This window comes from Babylonia areolata, chromosome 15, assembly GCF_041734735.1.
Source record: "Babylonia areolata isolate BAREFJ2019XMU chromosome 15, ASM4173473v1, whole genome shotgun sequence".
Lineage (NCBI taxonomy): Eukaryota > Metazoa > Mollusca > Gastropoda > Neogastropoda > Buccinidae > Babylonia > Babylonia areolata.
In genome coordinates this window covers 30,339,619-30,357,242 of record NC_134890.1, presented here as the reverse complement: position 1 = coordinate 30,357,242, position 17,624 = coordinate 30,339,619, and the positions used below count along the sequence as shown (strand labels likewise).

General features: G+C 44.4%; 1 protein-coding gene across 1 annotated transcript in view; it reads right to left on the bottom strand.

Moving 5' to 3' along the window:
- The window catches only part of LOC143290551 (uncharacterized), a 40,198-nt gene that overhangs the window by 10,562 nt on the left and 12,012 nt on the right, over nucleotides 1-17,624 (bottom strand). The window contains exons 9-15 of the mRNA XM_076600092.1: nucleotides 16,526-17,158; nucleotides 13,785-13,925; nucleotides 13,185-13,371; nucleotides 10,820-11,061; nucleotides 9,576-9,748; nucleotides 9,068-9,231; nucleotides 8,453-8,525 (exon numbers count right to left, since the gene is read on the bottom strand). Of these exons, the coding sequence (XP_076456207.1) occupies nucleotides 8,453-8,525; nucleotides 9,068-9,231; nucleotides 9,576-9,748; nucleotides 10,820-11,061; nucleotides 13,185-13,371; nucleotides 13,785-13,925; nucleotides 16,526-17,158 (1,613 nt within the window). The remainder of the gene's footprint in view (nucleotides 1-8,452; nucleotides 8,526-9,067; nucleotides 9,232-9,575; nucleotides 9,749-10,819; nucleotides 11,062-13,184; nucleotides 13,372-13,784; nucleotides 13,926-16,525; nucleotides 17,159-17,624) is intronic.

Below are 17,624 nucleotides of genomic sequence, written 5' to 3'. Positions count from 1 at the left end.
TGCAACAAGCCATGTTGGGATGACAACAGGTGCAACAAGCCATGTTGGGATGACAACAGGTGCAACAAGCCATGACAACAGGTGCAACAAGCCATGTTGGGATGACAACAGAGGTGCAACAAGCCATGTTGGGATGACAACAGGTGCAACAAGCCATGCTGGGATGACAACAGGTGCAACAAGCCATGACAACAGGTGCAACAAGCCATGCTGGGATGACAACAGGTGCAACAAGCCATGACAACAGGTGCAACAAGCCATGCTGGGATGACAACAGGTGCAACAAGCCATGCTGGGATGACAACAGATGTAACAAGCCATGACAACAGGTGCAACAAGCCATGTTGGGATGACAACAGGTGCAACAAGCCATGACAACAGGTGCAACAAGCCATGCTGGGATGACAACAGATGTAACAAGCCATGACAACAGGTGCAACAAGCCATGCTGGGATGACAACAGGTGCAACAAGCCATGACAACAGGTGCAACAAGCCATGTTGGGATGACAACAGGTGCAACAAGCCATGTTGGGATGACAACAGGTGCAACAAGCCATGTTGGGATGACAACAGGTGCAACAAGCCATGACAACAGGTGCAACAAGCCATGTTGGGATGACAACAGGTGCAACAAGCCATGTTGGGATGACAACAGGTGCAACAAGCCATGACAACAGGTGCAACAAGCCATGACAACAGGTGCAACAAGCCATGCTGGGATGACAACAGGTGCAACAAGCCATGTTGGGATGACAACAGGTGCAACAAGCCATGCTGGGATGACAACAGGTGCAACAAGCCATGTTGGGATGACAACAGGTGCAACAAGCCATGACAACAGGTGCAACAAGCCATGTTGGGATGACAACAGAGGTGCAACAAGCCATGTTGGGATGACAACAGGTGCAACAAGCCATGACAACAGGTGCAACAAGCCATGTTGGGATGACAACAGGTGCAACAAGCCATGACAACAGGTGCAACAAGCCATGTTGGGATGACAACAGGTGCAACAAGCCATGTTGGGATGACAACAGAGGTGCAACAAGCCATGACAACAGGTGCAACAAGCCATGTTGGGATGACAACAGGTGCAACAAGCCATGACAACAGGTGCAACAAGCCATGACAACAGGTGCAACAAGCCATGACAACAGGTGCAACAAGCCATGTTGGGATGACAACAGGTGCAACAAGCCATGTTGGGATGACAACAGGTGCAACAAGCCATGTTGGGATGACAACAGAGGTGCAACAAGCCATGTTGGGATGACAACAGGTGCAACAAGCCATGTTGGGATGACAACAGGTGCAACAAGCCATGTTGGGATGACAACAGGTGCAACAAGCCATGACAACAGGTGCAACAAGCCATGACAACAGGTGCAACAAGCCATGTTGGGATGACAACAGGTGCAACAAGCCATGACAACAGGTGCAACAAGCCATGACAACAGGTGCAACAAGCCATGTTGGGATGACAACAGAGGTGCAACAAGCCATGTTGGGATGACAACAGGTGCAACAAGCCATGACAACAGGTGCAACAAGCCATGTTGGGATGACAACAGGTGCAACAAGCCATGACAACAGGTGCAACAAGCCATGTTGGGATGACAACTGGTGCAACAAGCCATGTTGGGATGACAACAGAGGTGCAACAAGCCATGACAACAGGTGCAACAAGCCATGTTGGGACGACAACAGGTGCAACAAGCCATGACAACAGGTGCAACAAGCCATGTTGGGATGACAACAGGTGCAACAAGCCATGTTGGGATGACAACAGGTGCAACAAGCCATGTTGGGATGACAACAGAGGTGCAACAAGCCATGTTGGGATGACAACAGGTGCAACAAGCCATGTTGGGATGACAACAGGTGCAACAAGCCATGACAACAGGTGCAACAAGCCATGACAACAGGTGCAACAAGCCATGTTGGGATGACAACAGAGGTGCAACAAGCCATGACAACAGGTGCAACAAGCCATGCTGGGATGACAACAGGTGCAACAAGCCATGCTGGGATGACAACAGAGGTGCAACAAGCCATGACAACAGGTGCAACAAGCCATGACAACAGGTGCAACAAGCCATGCTGGGATGACAACAGGTGCAACAAGCCATGTTGGGATGACAACAGGTGCAACAAGCCATGTTGGGATGACAACAGAGGTGCAACAAGCCATGACAACAGGTGCAACAAGCCATGACAACAGGTGCAACAAGCCATGTTGGGATGACAACAGGTGCAACAAGCCATGTTGGGATGACAACAGGTGCAACAAGCCATGCTGGGATGACAACAGAGGTGCAACAAGCCATGACAACAGGTGCAACAAGCCATGCTGGGATGACAACAGATACACCATATTCGGATGCCAACAGATGTAACACACCATGTTAGAATAACCAAAAGAGACTAAAAATAAATATCACTTGGTCGACTGGATAAGACAAGATTCACTGAAATGTTCACTCTACAGACTGGAAACCTGTGATTATCACTCAGTTATCAATGGATGACTCGATACCAATTGATGGCCAGGTACATGAAGAAAGCATGTTTAATTTTTGTGCATGTGTGCGAGAGACAGAGAGAGACAGAGAAAGAAATATGTACATATTTGTTACCGTTTTTTTGTCTGGACATCATTTCAGACATGATTTTCCGCTTTTGACATTACTCCTAATTCCCTGGTAAGAAACCCTACCACCTCCTGTTTTCAGACAGATTATTTCCAATACATGTACATGATTCTCTGCTTTGTTATACTGTTACACTCAATAACCTGAACAGGCACACACATACACACTTTAGCTCACTTCCACTTGTCACTGTTTACAGTCTCCAAAACTGCACTGCTAAAGCCTAAAGCCATTTCTGTGTGCAAGGACTAAAAGTTAAGACAAGATTGGCCAACAACAGGCTGATGAAGTTGGACAAAGCCCCTGATGGCGATTTTTTTTACAATTAACCCTTTGGCTGCCAGAGTTAACCCCGAGGCAAAACCCCTGATGGCGATTTTTCACAATTAACCCTTTGGCTGCCAGAGTTAACCCAGAGGCAAAGCCCCTGATGGCGATTTTTCACAATTAACCCTTTGGCTATGAGAGTTAACCCAGAGGCAAAGCCCCTGATGGCGATTTTTCACAATTAACCCTTTGGCTGCCAGAGTTAACCCAGAGGCAAAGCCCCTGATGGCGATTTTTCACAATTAACCCTTTGGCTGCCAGAGTTAACCCGGAGCCAAAGCCCCTGATAGAATTTTTTTAAATTAACCCTTTGGCTGCCAGAGTTAACCTGGAGCCAAAGCCCCTGATGGAGATTTTTCACAATTAACCCTTTGGCTGCCAGAGTTAACCCAGAGGCAAAGCCCCTGATGGCGATTTTTCACAATTAACCCTTTGGCTGCCAGAGTTAACCCAGAGGCAAAACCCCTGATGGCGATTTTTCACAATTAACCCTTTGGCTGCCAGACTATATGCACATCTCTATGAAAGGTAAGCAAGTAAGTACGCTCTAAATAATGAATCTACTTCTAAAGATATTAACTGACCCAAGTGGCTGCTTCATCAGCATGGGTTATTTACTAATCAAATACAGGATGAAGCAGCTGAAGGAATACTCTGTAACTGGCACAGCTCCATGCCAAAAATGATGGCTGAATATTCTGTCCACTGTCATCAAAAAGGTTAAAGGACAGTCCAATGTGCGGATGCATGCACACACACACACACATGCACACACACACACACATGCACATCAAACACAAAGTCAAGAATTACGCAAGGATGGATGACTTATCCGGGATGAAAAGATATGACCATTTATTGCAGTCTTGGCTACAGTGCCAGACAAGACACCACCATTTTACAAGCAAAAAAGAAAAAGAAAAAAAAAAGGGGGGGTGGGGGGGGGGGGGGGGTAACAAACCAATGGCAAGATGATGGGAAGATCAGTGAAAAGACAACTCAAGCAAAGAACGCAAGCGGCAGTGCACTGCCCTACATGCTGTCAATTACTAGCAGCAATGATGAACAGAACCAGTACATGTGTGCCTGTAAAACAACACGGAACAACAACAGCAGGGAGTAATAATCAAGAAAAACAAAACGACTGCGAGCAAACAAAAATACGGACAAAGAACAAATGCAGCAGTAATGATTAAGAAGAAAATCAAAAGTAACGATCAAGAAATGCTTGCACCAGCAATGATACAAGAACAAAAGCATCAGGGGATAATGAAGAAGAACAAAAACAAAGACGGCAATGTGCAGCAATTAAAACCAAACACAGCAGGAAATAATGACCATGAAGCAATGCAGCAGTAATGATTCAAGAACAAAAGCAGGAAGTAATGATTCAGAAAAAAACAACAACAACAACAATATAAAACCAGCAGCATGTGGAGAGATTCAAAACAAATGTAACAGGGAGTAATGTTCAAGAACAAAACAAAGACAGCAATGTGCAGTGATTAAAAACAAATGCAGCGATGTGCAGTGATTAAAAACAAATGCAGCAATGTGCAGTGATTAAAAACAAATGCAGCAAGGCATTATGATCAAAAACGATATGACAAAAGCAGCAGGAAGTAATGACTAAGAACAAAACAAATACAGCAATGCAGAGAGATTGGGAAGAAACGCGGCAAGGCGCAATTGATTCTGAACTTTAACAAGCAACAGTGGAGGTATCTGGTTGCAGCATTATGTGCCGCACAGCATACACATGAATCAACACAACATAATATGATAAAAAAGACAACATAAGAACAGAGAGAGAATTGGAAGATGAGGGCATTGGTGAAGTGAACATGTATCTTACTTCACACACATACGCTGACCCCTTCGGACGGACCTGGACTTCTCACTGTTTACACACATCCTCAGGGGTCAGCAATGTGCTTTTCTCTGGTCTTCTCTGATCCATACAAGAACACTGTGGGACTTTGTTTTGGGGTTTGTTTTTTTTGTTTTTTTCCTTTTATGTGTTTTTTTTGTTTTGTTTTGTTTTTTTACCCCCGTTTCTATTTAGCATTTTTGTCAACTAATCCAAACATCCATAAAAAAAAACTGGTTTAAAAAGTTTTGAGATTACCAAGTACACAAAGAAAAAACAAAATAAAATAATACAAATTGAGCATTTCGTCAGCGCTGATTTCAGGACTTGTCGACAACTGTTCATCATCCAGAGATGGAATGGACTCTTTCTTCCCGCTTCAGAATGACTTGTCGACAACTGTTCATCATCAAGACTAAATGGATTCAACAGGCCTTTTTCCTGCCTCTCTGACTGAACCTCAGTTCTCTTGAAAAGAGAGATTACAAAAAGATTTCCAAAAGATTTCCAAAAGAATGGCTATGATGAAAAGGAGAAGAAAGCCAAGATGAAACCTGCAAAGACCAAAAAATAAAATCATGACAAAAACAACAACAACAACAAAAAAATCAAAACAAATGATAAGGCAGGGACACATGATACACAAAAAACTTGCCGGAAAGCAACCAACATCACAAAATTAATGCTAAACTCTCCATCCATTGTCAAAGGGATTTCTATTAAACAAAAAAAAAACACTGACACGGACCTCGGAATCTTACACGTATGTTTGATGATCTTTCAATATGTATACAAGATAAGAAGACAGGCAGGCGTGCCTAAACACACATCGAAAAGAGACCGGGAAAATGTAGCCAACGTGTGAATAAAGATCTCTTAGACATACACTTATCACACCAACTACTGCCACGATAAATTTTGGCCGAGAAGAGCAAACAAACAGTTAGGCCTGGTTTGCATCAGTCTGACATGGTACAGTATATGACACCAAATACTTCACTAGCATACCTGTAATTATTATATTTATGTATATGGCTATCTTGACCTTGTCGCCAGTCTATCATCTGCAGTCATTACAAAGTGACCCTTGCAATCGTGATCTATACAGTGTCGCAGAGACAGTGATCTGTTGAGTCATTACAAAATTACCCTTGCAATCAAAAGATCTGTACACTGTCGTCACAGAGACAGTGATTCTTTCAGTCATTACAGAGACAGTGACCCTAACAGTCTATACAACCACGACCCAGATAATGACCCTGCAAGTCTTAAAGTAACCAAAGTGAGAAGATAGAGACAAGATATTGTGGACGATAATTTAGACCTAGTTTGCATCAGTTTGACATGGTACAGTATATGACACCAAAATTCCTTGTGACCCCAGTACAGTTGGTAATAAAGACATATTCTATTCTAATTCTACTAAGTATCATTATCAATTCAAGTTAGTTTTTTTGGGGGGTGTGGGGGGGGGGGGGGGGGGGGGGGGTATGTCATAATGTAAAAATTGAATAAAAATGTCAAAAACAACAACAACAACAACAAAAAAAAAAAAAAAAAAAAAAAAAAGAGAGAGAAGAAAATACACAAATAGTGACAAGCAGTCTATGATCTGCACAATGCCATCATTGAGACAATGACCCTAGTAGTCCAAAAAGTGTAAAACGCCATCATAGAGGCAATAACCACCACACCCACAGTACCATCAGTACAGTGTCATCATAGGAACAGTAACCACACCATCAGTACAGTGTCGTCGTAGAAACAGTAACCACACAGTGTTGTCACAGAAACAGTAACCACACAGTGTTGTCACAGAAATAGTAACCACACCATCAGTACAGTGTTGTCATAGAAACAGTAACCACACAGTGTTGTCACAGAAAACATAACCACACCATCAGTACAGTGTTGTCATAGAAACAGTAACCACACAGTGTTGTCACAGAAATAGTAACCACACCATCAGTACAGTGTCATCATAGAAACAGTAACCACACAGTGTTGTCACAGAAATAGTAACCACACCATCAGTACAGTGTTGTCATAGAAACAGTAACCACACAGTGTTGTCACAGAAATAGTAACCACACCATCAGTACAGTGTTGTCATAGAAACAGTAACCACACAGTGTTGTCACAGAAAACATAACCACACCATCAGTACAGTGTTGTCATAGAAACAGTAACCACACAGTGTAGTCACAGAAATAGTAACCACACCATCAGTACAGTGTTGTCATAGAAACAGTAACCACACAGTGTTGTCACAGAAATAGTAACCACACCATCAGTACAGTGTTGTCATAGAAACAGTAGCCACACAGTGTTGTCACAGAAATAGTAACCACACCATCAGTACAGTGTCAGAGAGAAATCTACAGGTTGTCATCATTGTCAGCGTCATCATCCCATGTGATATCTTATTAGTGTAATCATCCAAGGTGTTACCCCTCTAATCAACGGCATAAAACCAGCTATCAATCTCAGTGTCATCAACCCAGGTGGTATCCCTCTCATTGGTGACATCATCCGAGGTGGTATCCCTCTCATTAGAGACATCATCCGAGGTGGTATCCCTCTCATTAGAGACATCATCCGAGGTGGTATCCCTCTCATTAGTGTCATCATCCGAGGTGTCATCCCCCTCAATAGCGTCACCATCACAGGTTGTATCCCTATCACTAGCGTCATCAACCCAAGTGTCATCCCACTCAATAGCGTCATCATCACAGGTTGTATCCCTATCACTAACGTCATCAACCTAAGTGTGGTCCCCCTAAATAGCGTCATCATCACAGGTTGTATCCCTATCACTAACGTCATCAACCCAAGTGTGGTCCCCCTTAATAGCGTCACCATCACAGGTTGTATCCCTATCATGAACGTCATCAACCCAAGTGTGGTCCCCCTCATCAACCCAGGCGTCATCCCCCTCATCAGCGTCATCACCCTCATCAACCCAGACGTCATCCCCCTCATCAACCCTGGCGTCATCCCCCTCATCAACCCAGACGTCATCCCCCTCATCAACCCAGACGTCATCCCCCTCATCAGCGTCACCCCCCTCATCAACCCAGACGTCACCCCCCTCATCAACCCAGATGTCATCCCCCTCATCAACCCAGGCGTCATCCCCCTCATCAGCGTCACCCCCCTTATCAACCCAGGCGTCATCCCCCTCATCAACCCAGACGTCATCCCCCTCATCAGCGTCACCCCCCTCATCAACCCAGGCGTCATCCCCCTCATCAACCCAGACGTCATCCCCCTCATCAACCCAGGCGTCATCCCCCTCATCAGCGTCACCCCCCTCATCAACCCAGTTGTCATCCCCCTCATCATCCCTGGTGGTATCCCTCTCATTTGTGTTGTTATCATCATCAGAGGTACTATCACTCTCGCTAGTGTCGTCATCACTATCATCCGAAGAATCCTCCAGTGCCCTCTCTTTCACCCATCCCAAGAAATGGGAAATTTTTTGTCCCAAACTCTTCATGAAATGTGAACGAGCCTGACGAAACCACCTCTTCTTCTCTGACACCCTACTCCGTGAGGGGCAACCGGATCCAACATGCTCAGAGACAGAGAGGGGCACAGACCTGTCATCTGCGGGCATCGCTGAGGGGCAGTCCTCAAACACCTCAGGCACGCCTTCTTCAGCCACTGCATCATCTAAAACAGTCACAAAAAACAGAAGAAAAAGAAGGTTTTTAATTATTTGTGTGTGTGTGTGTGTGTGTGAGTGAAAAAACTTAGCTGTATGAAGAGCACAGGAACAGGAGTCAAGATGGCTGCCGGAAAAAGGGGGTGTTAGTCAGGGATACACAGGGGAGGTAACCTACTTTGGGAGGTTATCAGCTGTAGCTACTTTCGTTTTCACCGCATAGGCAGGTAGTAGTTTGCGCAGGACAGGAATCAGACCCCTGCCGGAGTCTGCACTAGTGGGTCAAGGTTAAGTATGTGTGATTAAAATGTAATTATGCATTTCATTATCACACTATTCTTGTATGTATATGCATTTTTGTTTGTGTGTTTCTTTTTTTTTTTTTCTTCCATATATGGCTCAATGTAACACAAAACGTAAGAGCAGTTGCTGGTTATTCAATTTACCATAAAGTAAGGAAATTTACTTTTTTCAACACTGACTCGCCCCCCCCCCCCCCCCCCCACCCCTATCCCCCTCCCCCCCCCTCCCACACACACAGAGGACTCACCAGCATCACAGCTGGCAGCGGCCCCATGGGCAGTCACCACCTCAGGCTCCAGGGGCGGGGGCAGCTGGTTCCCTTCTCCGGACGCCGCAGACATGGGGTCGGCCGACTCTGCCTCTGCCTCCTCCTCCAGGGTGGATCGGATGATGGTCTGCTGGCTGGGAGGTCTGGGGCGCAGGGTGAATGATGATGATGATGATGATATAGATACTTATATAGCGCCTATCCTCGGTCAGAGACCAAGCTCAAAGCACTTTACAAACACGCACACACACACACACACACACACACAGTGTACCTCCTCCCTTAGTTCCAGTGAATGGAACCAACCACCATGTGACAACACACACGCACACCACCATGTGACAATACACACACACACACCATGTGACCGTACACACACATACATACGCACACACACACATACATACACACACACACACACGCCTCTTTGCTCCAGTGAATGGAACCAACCACCATGCAACAGATACACAGAGAGAGGAACACTCACTCAGTGGCAGCTTCCACTTTAGGGGCGTACGGGTTGCCGTACATCAGCTGGACACTCTGGGCCTGTTCCTCCTCTTCTTCTTCTTCGTCTTCGTCAGTGTCCACCTCGTCCTGTGGCTGGGTCAGCTCCTCCTCCTGTGGTCTGCGCTCTGCCATCAGTTTGATCATCTGGTCCTGTTGACAGATGCACACACACACATAACACACACATACACAGACTGCTCTGCTCATTCCCTCAACTGCTAAGGTCGTTGGGGGGACATGAGGAAGATGTCATAGCTCGCCACGCCGTTCTGTTGGCAGCTGTCGTGAGGAGATCTGGCATCGTCATTTTGGTCCATTCCTTGACGTTGTCGGACCAGCTCTTTCTCTGCCGTCCCCGTCTGCGCCCTCCCTCTACAGTCCCTTGCAGGATGGTTTTGGAGAGGGTGTTATGTCGTATGACGTGACCTAACCATGCCATCTTCCGTCGTTTGACAGTCGCCAGCAGTGGTTCTTGGGGCCCAACAAGGTTGCTGACCAGGTTCCGCATTTTGTCATTGGTCTTGTGCTCCTTGTAGGAGATGTGTAGTAGTCTCCTCAAGCACTTGGTTTCGAATGCATATACAGACACACACAGCAAATAAACACAACCAAATACAGACACACACACACACATACACCACACACACACACACAACACAGACATACACACACACACCACACACACACAGAGCAAAAACATACACACAGCACAAACATACACCACACACACACACAAAAACAAACAGTGTTGGGACAATGTGTAAACACCATGTCTATGTGTTTCCCTTATCCCTAGAGGTCTGAATACCTGTAAAATCTTCTCTCTTTTTTTCTTCTTCTTTTTTTATTTTTTTTTTTTTTATCAGAAACTGCAGCAGTTTTCAGAAGTCATACACTTTTCAGTCACACAGCTTGTACAGAGATGGAGAGAGCAAGTGTGAAACAGAGACAGAGAGAGAGAGAGAGTGTGCGCGTCTGAGTGCGAGTGCTGAGTGTGTGTGTGTCTGTGTGTGTGTGTGTACCTGCGTGTGTGCACGCATGCATGCATTTGTGCATATGCGCATGCGCATGTGCGAGCATGTGTATGTACCTGCAAGAATTTGTTCTGGTTGCTCACGTCTTCAATCTGTGTGTGTTTGTGTGCATGTATGCATATGTGCATGCATACGTGTGTGCACATGTTCATGCATGTGCATGCGCCTGTGCGTGGCGTGCACATACCTGCAAGGACTTGATCTGGTTGCGCAGGTCCTCGTTCTCCTGCCTGTAGATAAAGTTCTCCCCCGCCAACTCCTGCAGCTGATCGTCCTTCAGCTTCAGCGTTTCCAGCAGGACCTCCTTCTCCTTCTTCTCCTTCTTATACAGCGACTTGTACTTCTTCGCACCATCCACCTCCACCATCACCACTGCGTCAGTGTCCGACAGGGATCCCTCAGGGCCGTTGTCCGAGGATCTTCGCACCTCTGTGGATGTTTTAAGCTACATTTAAAATTCTTTAGTATCACCTCTGTGGACGTCAAGCTACTACATGTAAAATTCCATAGTATCACCTCTGTGGAAGTTAAGCTACAACATGTAAAATTCCTTAGCATCACCTTTGTGGACGTTATTCTGTTAAGCTACAACATGTAAAATTCCTTAGCATCACCTTTGTGGACGTTATTCTGTTAAGCTACGACATGTAAAATTCCTTAGCATCACCTTTGTGGACGTTATTCTGTTAAGCTACTACATGTAAAATTCCTTAGCATCACCTTTGTGGACATTATTCTGTTAAGCTACTACATGTAAAATTCCTTAGCATCACCTTTGTGGACGTTATTCTGTTAAGCTACTACATGTAAAATTCCTTAGTATCACCTCTGTAAATGTTAAGCTATCATGTGTAAAATTCCTTGGTTTATGTATCAACCTACACACTGTCCAGAATCTTAATTTTGTGTCCTTTTTGTGTTCTTTGTGTTTGGTGTCCTTTGTGTTTGTATGTGTGTGTGTGTGTGACATCCATGATGAAAAATATAACTTCGAATTTGTTCACCTTTTTTTCTTTTCATCTTTTTCTTATCTCTTTAATATGCAGAATTTTATACAATACAGATTTGTCATATATTAATGGTAATATTTTATCACATGCACCAGACACAAAATAGAGGGCGCTAGTCAGGGATACACAGGGGAGGTAACCTACTTCAGGAGGTTATCAGCCGAAGCTACTTTTGTTTCCTCCGCATAGGCGGGTAGTAGTTTGCACAGGACAGGAATCAGACCCCTGCCGGAGTCTGCACTAGTGGGTCACGGTTAAGTATGTGTAATTAAAAATATGATTATGATTTAAACAAAATGCTAAAAAATGCTCTGTTCAACACTGATATTTCATACACAGTTCATGCCATCCACAACATTATATTTTAAAAGTTGCTTTTAGTATATAATGTTTTAGTCAAAGAAATCCGTACTTTGAAGGGAAAAAACATTGAATGTCTTTAAATCAAATGCATCTTCTCAGAATAATACCATTAATAGCAATGAATGTAATATTTTTCCCCATAATATTCAAAATCAAGATATAAAATGCAAAACGCATAACAAAATCTTACTATATTAGAAAGTAAGATTCAAAATATGAGTATCTGAATAGAAGTATGGTTGTTTTGGATAATTCCACTAACCAAACCAAACCAATTAAACATAATAACAAAAAAGAAACAGAAAACAAAAAATGCCGTGCTGATGAGAACTTCATGAAACTAAAAGATAAACTGTTTTTTTTCTTTATAAAGTCACATCAGCAGACAACCTAGCCTTCTATTTTGTTCGTGGGCTGCAACTCCAACATTCACTCACATGTACATGACTGGGGGGGTTGGCGTTGTTGAGAGGGCCAGAAGTAGAGGGCCCAGAGTGTCCGCGAATCGATTGCGATCGCGCCTTAATTTTAGCCTGATCTCCCAATCGAACCATATAATTATGTGACCTGGTTGAAGACAAAATTTGACCAAAAACAAGAACACCAGAGAATCGACAGACGGACAGAAAATACAAAAAAACTTAGCCGTATGGAGAGCACAGGAACAGGAGTCATAATGGCTGCCGGAAAAAGAGGGCGCTAGCCAGCGGGACAACAGGGAGGTTACCTACTTCCGGGAGGTTATCGGCCGCAGTTTTGTTTTCTCCACATAGGCGGATAGTAGTTTGCACAGGACAGGAATGTCAGACCCCTGCCAGAGTCTGCACTAGTTGGGTCACAGTTAAGTATGTGTAATTAAATGGGCTTTTACGTGTATGATCGTTTTCATCCCGCTATGTAGGCGGGGGTGTGCATGCTGGGTATGTTCTTGTTTCCATAATCCACTGAACACTGACATGGATTACAGGATCTTTAATGAGTGTATGTGATCTTCCGCTTGCGTATACACACGAAAGAGGTTCAGGCACCAGCAGGTCTGCACATATTTTGACCTGGGATTCAAACCCCAGACCCTCAGACTGAAAGTCCAACACTTGAACAACTCAGCTACTGTGCCTGTCACAGGCTAGCCAATCAATCATCCCCTGGCGTGGCGTGAGGAAAGAAGGAAGGACTCACTGCGCGTGGTTTCCTTCTGCAGGCGGCGGGCCAGCTTCTCCTTCTCCATGGCCTGGGTTTTGAACTCCAGCTTGCCCAGCTCCAAGCGGTTTGTCAGCTCCTCCACTGTCTGGGCCTGTTCCTCTATGAGGCTCTGCTGCCTCTGCACCTCCTCCTGTGCCTCCCGCACCTCCTCCCTCGCCTGACTCTGCAACGGTAAATACCACTGGTGAATAGGGGAGGAGGGATGGGGGGTGTGGGGGGGGGGGGTTCATGCCAGGTATGTTCTTGTTTCCATAACCCACCCAACGCTGACATGGATCATGGGTATTTGATTTTCAACATGCGTATATGCATGAAGGGGGTTCAAGTAACTAGCAGATCTGCACATCTATTGACCTGGTATTGAAAGTGGTGTTTGCAGTGTCAGTGTATTTGGAGCAAACAATGGCACATTTTGCACTCAAGGCCTGACAAGCACGTTGGGCTATGCTGTTGGCCAGGTATCTGCCTAGCAGATTATGGTGCAGCGTATATGGATTCGTCTGAACACAGTGATGCATGCTTCAGAAACAAAGTGAAGGCAAAAGCACAGAAGAAACGGCACAGCACAGCACTCACCAGCTCCTTCTCCCTAGCCTCCAGGCGAGCCTTGAGGGCGTCGTGGGCCTTCCACAGGCAGTACGTCGAGGCCTCCCTCTCCACAGCCTCCTCCTTCTGGGCCTTCATCTCCTCCAGGGCTTTCTCCGCTTCTTGGCATCTCTGCACACCACACCATGGCAGTCGGCTCTCAACACTCGCGCAGCATCTACATCTACTATCATCCACCTACAGCATTGCTCCTGGCCTTTTGCTTTGCTTTATAGTTAAACGATGATTGTGAATACAGGAAAAAATTTTTTCTTAAAATTACATTTATCTAACATACCTCACGTCAGCACTAGTGGGTCACGGTAAAGTATGTGTAGTTAAATAATTTTTTTTCTTCAATGCAGAATGGAGTATTCACATAAAATATATAAATAAACTCAAGAATCCAGAGAGCCACCAGCAACGCTGAATCCATGACTGGCACACAGGCTTCCCACCAGGACTATCTGTTTGCTCCTCTTGGCCAAAAATTTTCGCAGCAACTCAGTGTTAAGACATCTTGCCATTAGATCGACGTCTGCTAGCCAATGAAACGCCATTCCTGGCAGGAGGTAAATAATCATTCTAATGGCTGCCATTTTTCAGGTAAGTGACATTATCGATTTGCTCGGTCTTTGCCAATCTTTTATGCATTATACAGGAAATTTTTTAACTAAAATTACATTTAATCTAACATACTTACCATGACCCACTGGTGCAAACACTGGCAGGCGTCTGATTTTTAAAAATAAATTATGCATTAAAAATGTTATTTTCATGCATGTTTCAAAAAGGAAATTTTCTTCCTAAAATCATCACAAGAGGAAGCTAGTCAGGGATACAGAGGGAAGGTGACTTACTTCCGGGAGGTTATCGGTGTGACGAAGGCGTTTTAGAAGAGCTTTGAATTTGGGGGGTACTCCGAATGGAGGGGATTTTTTTTTTTTTTTTTTTTTTTTTAACCGCGAGTTCAGTTCCCCCATTTTTTTTTTTAGGAGCTCTTGCGGGAGTGAGAGTTTTTTGGTCAGTCGGTCGATTAACGTTCAGAGGTGAACACCCTTTTCAGAGACTGGCTCAAACGTACACATGCTACATGTTTTGTAGGTGAGTCCAGGTTGTTTACTTTTTGATATTGGGTTTGGCTGACGAAGTATTGTAAATGGGCTTTGGAAAAGAAGTTGGAGTTATTGGTCGTGTGGTGTTGTTCGCCGTTGCAGAGGGGTGAGTTTGTCGTTGGTAATAAAATCTTGCTTCGTCACAAAAAAAAAACCAGGTTGAAGTTGACAGGGAGCAGAAATTCACTGAAGCTTGTTTATTTCCAGTTCATTGTAAACTTATGGTTATAAATATGTTTTCAGCAGAGAGCCTTGGACGGGGCTTGCTTGATGCTGGCAGCTGGACCACCGGAAGAGAGGAACGCTGACATTCGGGTCTTCAACCTTCATAAAAGTTCATTCAACAGGGAGTGATAAATAAATTAAAAAAACTTTGAAGACAATGAAATAAAAAAACAAAACAAAAGGATCAAACATTATATTTACCTGCTAAACTTATGAGCAGAGGACATTATTAGTCTATGTTAAAAAAAAGAACAATCATTATATTTACCTGCTGAATTTGTGAGCAGAGGACACAAAGTTCTGTGTTGGGTGATGAAACATAATTTAGTTTTGTTGTTGAAGATGTATCATATGTATATTTTTTTGAGGTGGATGTGAATTTGGAAGACACTGCACAAGAGAAGAAAAGATTTTTGTTGTTGAGATTCTGCTTTGGTTGGAAAAGTGATGGTATGATAGATGAATCTTATTGAGTGCATGACTCTGCACTAGTTGGGTCACGGTTAAGTATGTGTAATTAAACTTAATAATTATTAATTAACATATGAAAATATATTAAGATTTGATGACTGAGCAGTAATATGTGGAAAATCATCTATGTTTTGTTTTGCTTGTGAAAAAAAATTAGAGTTGGCAAACACTACCAACCTTGTAGTGGACTTAATTTTGTAAATGAAACTGGAAGAGTGTGTGTGGTGCATAAGAAATACGAACATAACGCACGCTGAGAGTGCACACAGATTATTATATTCCACGCCCCATGTGCACATAACAATGCACAGGACAGGAATCTGACACCCTGCCAGAGTCTGCACTAGTGGGTCACAGTAAAATATGTGTAGTTAAAAGAAAACAAGAGAGGCAAGGCCTTCAAGACTCACTTGTGATAAATTAAGTCCCCTAGCATTAATTACAGAGTAATTTCCCTTTTTTACTATCTGCACCAAAACGTTTGCAAAATAAATAAAAATTCCATGCTTAGCAAAAGAAGTTCCTGTTTGAACAAAAAATGATAATAATGACTCCTCTTGTTGTTGTGTCAGAATATCAGATCAAAAAGCCAAGTTTAAAGAATACAAAAAATATAAATATAACAGTAAATGCAGTTTGCATATAATTAGGCTTCTTTTTTATTTTTTTGTGCCCATCCCAGAAGTGCAATATTATTTTAAACAAGATGACTGGAAAGAACTGAATTTTTCCTATTTTTATGCCAAATTTGGTGTCAACTGATAAAGTATTTGCAGAGAAAATGTCAATGTTAAAGTTTACCACAGACACACACAGAGACAACCGAACACCGGGTTAAAACATAAGACTCACTTTGTTTACACAAGCGAGTAAAAAAAACAGAAGAATGAAGAAACTGTGGTGCTACGTCGACGATCTCACCTTAGCGTACTCCTGTCCCTCTCTCTGCAACTGGTCCCACTTCGCACCCTGGGTGGCTTGGGCCTCTACCACCTGTAGCAGATTCTCCTTCGTGGTGCAGAGGACTTCTTGGGTCTCCAGCAGCTTCCTTTTTTCCTCCTGCATCGTGTCCGTCAGCTTGGCCACTTGCTCCTTCAGCTCCTCGATGATCTGCTTCCTGCGTGCTAGCTCCTGGTCCTTGTTCCTGATCTGCTGGGTCTTGTCCCTCAGCTCATCCAGCCGGCCAGCCACCTCCTTGTCCTTCAGCACCAGCGTCTCTTGCAGCTCGTCCTCGAAGCTCCGCAGCTGCATCTGCAGCGCCATCTTCTCCTCGCTCACCGACTTCAGCTGGGCCGTCAGGATGTCCAGCTGGCGGCAGATACTGGAGTAGTCCAATTTCAGCTTCTCGTTCGCCTTGGTGAGTCCATCCTTGCATGAGGTTTCCATCGCCATGACTTGCTCAAACTCGTTGAGGGTGGCCCTCAGTTGTTTGTTTTCAATCCTCATCTTTTCCAGCTCCTTGTCCCACTGGGCCAGCATTTTCTGCGAGTCCCTCTCCGCTCTCTCCTTGTGCTCCAGCTTGTCCCGCATGATGCGCATCTCCGACTCCTGGTCCTGGACACCGCACAAACACACACACCTGGTTCTGAACAAGGCACAAACACATACATCTTGTTCTGAAAACCAAACGAACAAACACACCTGGTTCTGAACAACTTACAGTCTGTCAACACACCTGGTTCTGAACACCACACAGTCTGTCGACACACCTGGTTCTGAACACCTCACAACACACCTAGTTCTAGATACCACACATTCTGTCAACACACCTGGTTCTAGACACCACACATTCTGTCAACACACCTGGTTCTGAACACCACACAGTCTGTCAACACACCTGGTTCTGAAACACCACACATTCTGTCAACACACCTGGTTCTGAACACCACACAGTCTGGCAACACACCTGGTTCTCAACACCACACAGACAGACACACTTGGTTCTGAACACCACACAGTCTGGCAACACACCTGGTTCTCAACACCACACAAACAGACACACCTGGTTCTGAACACCACA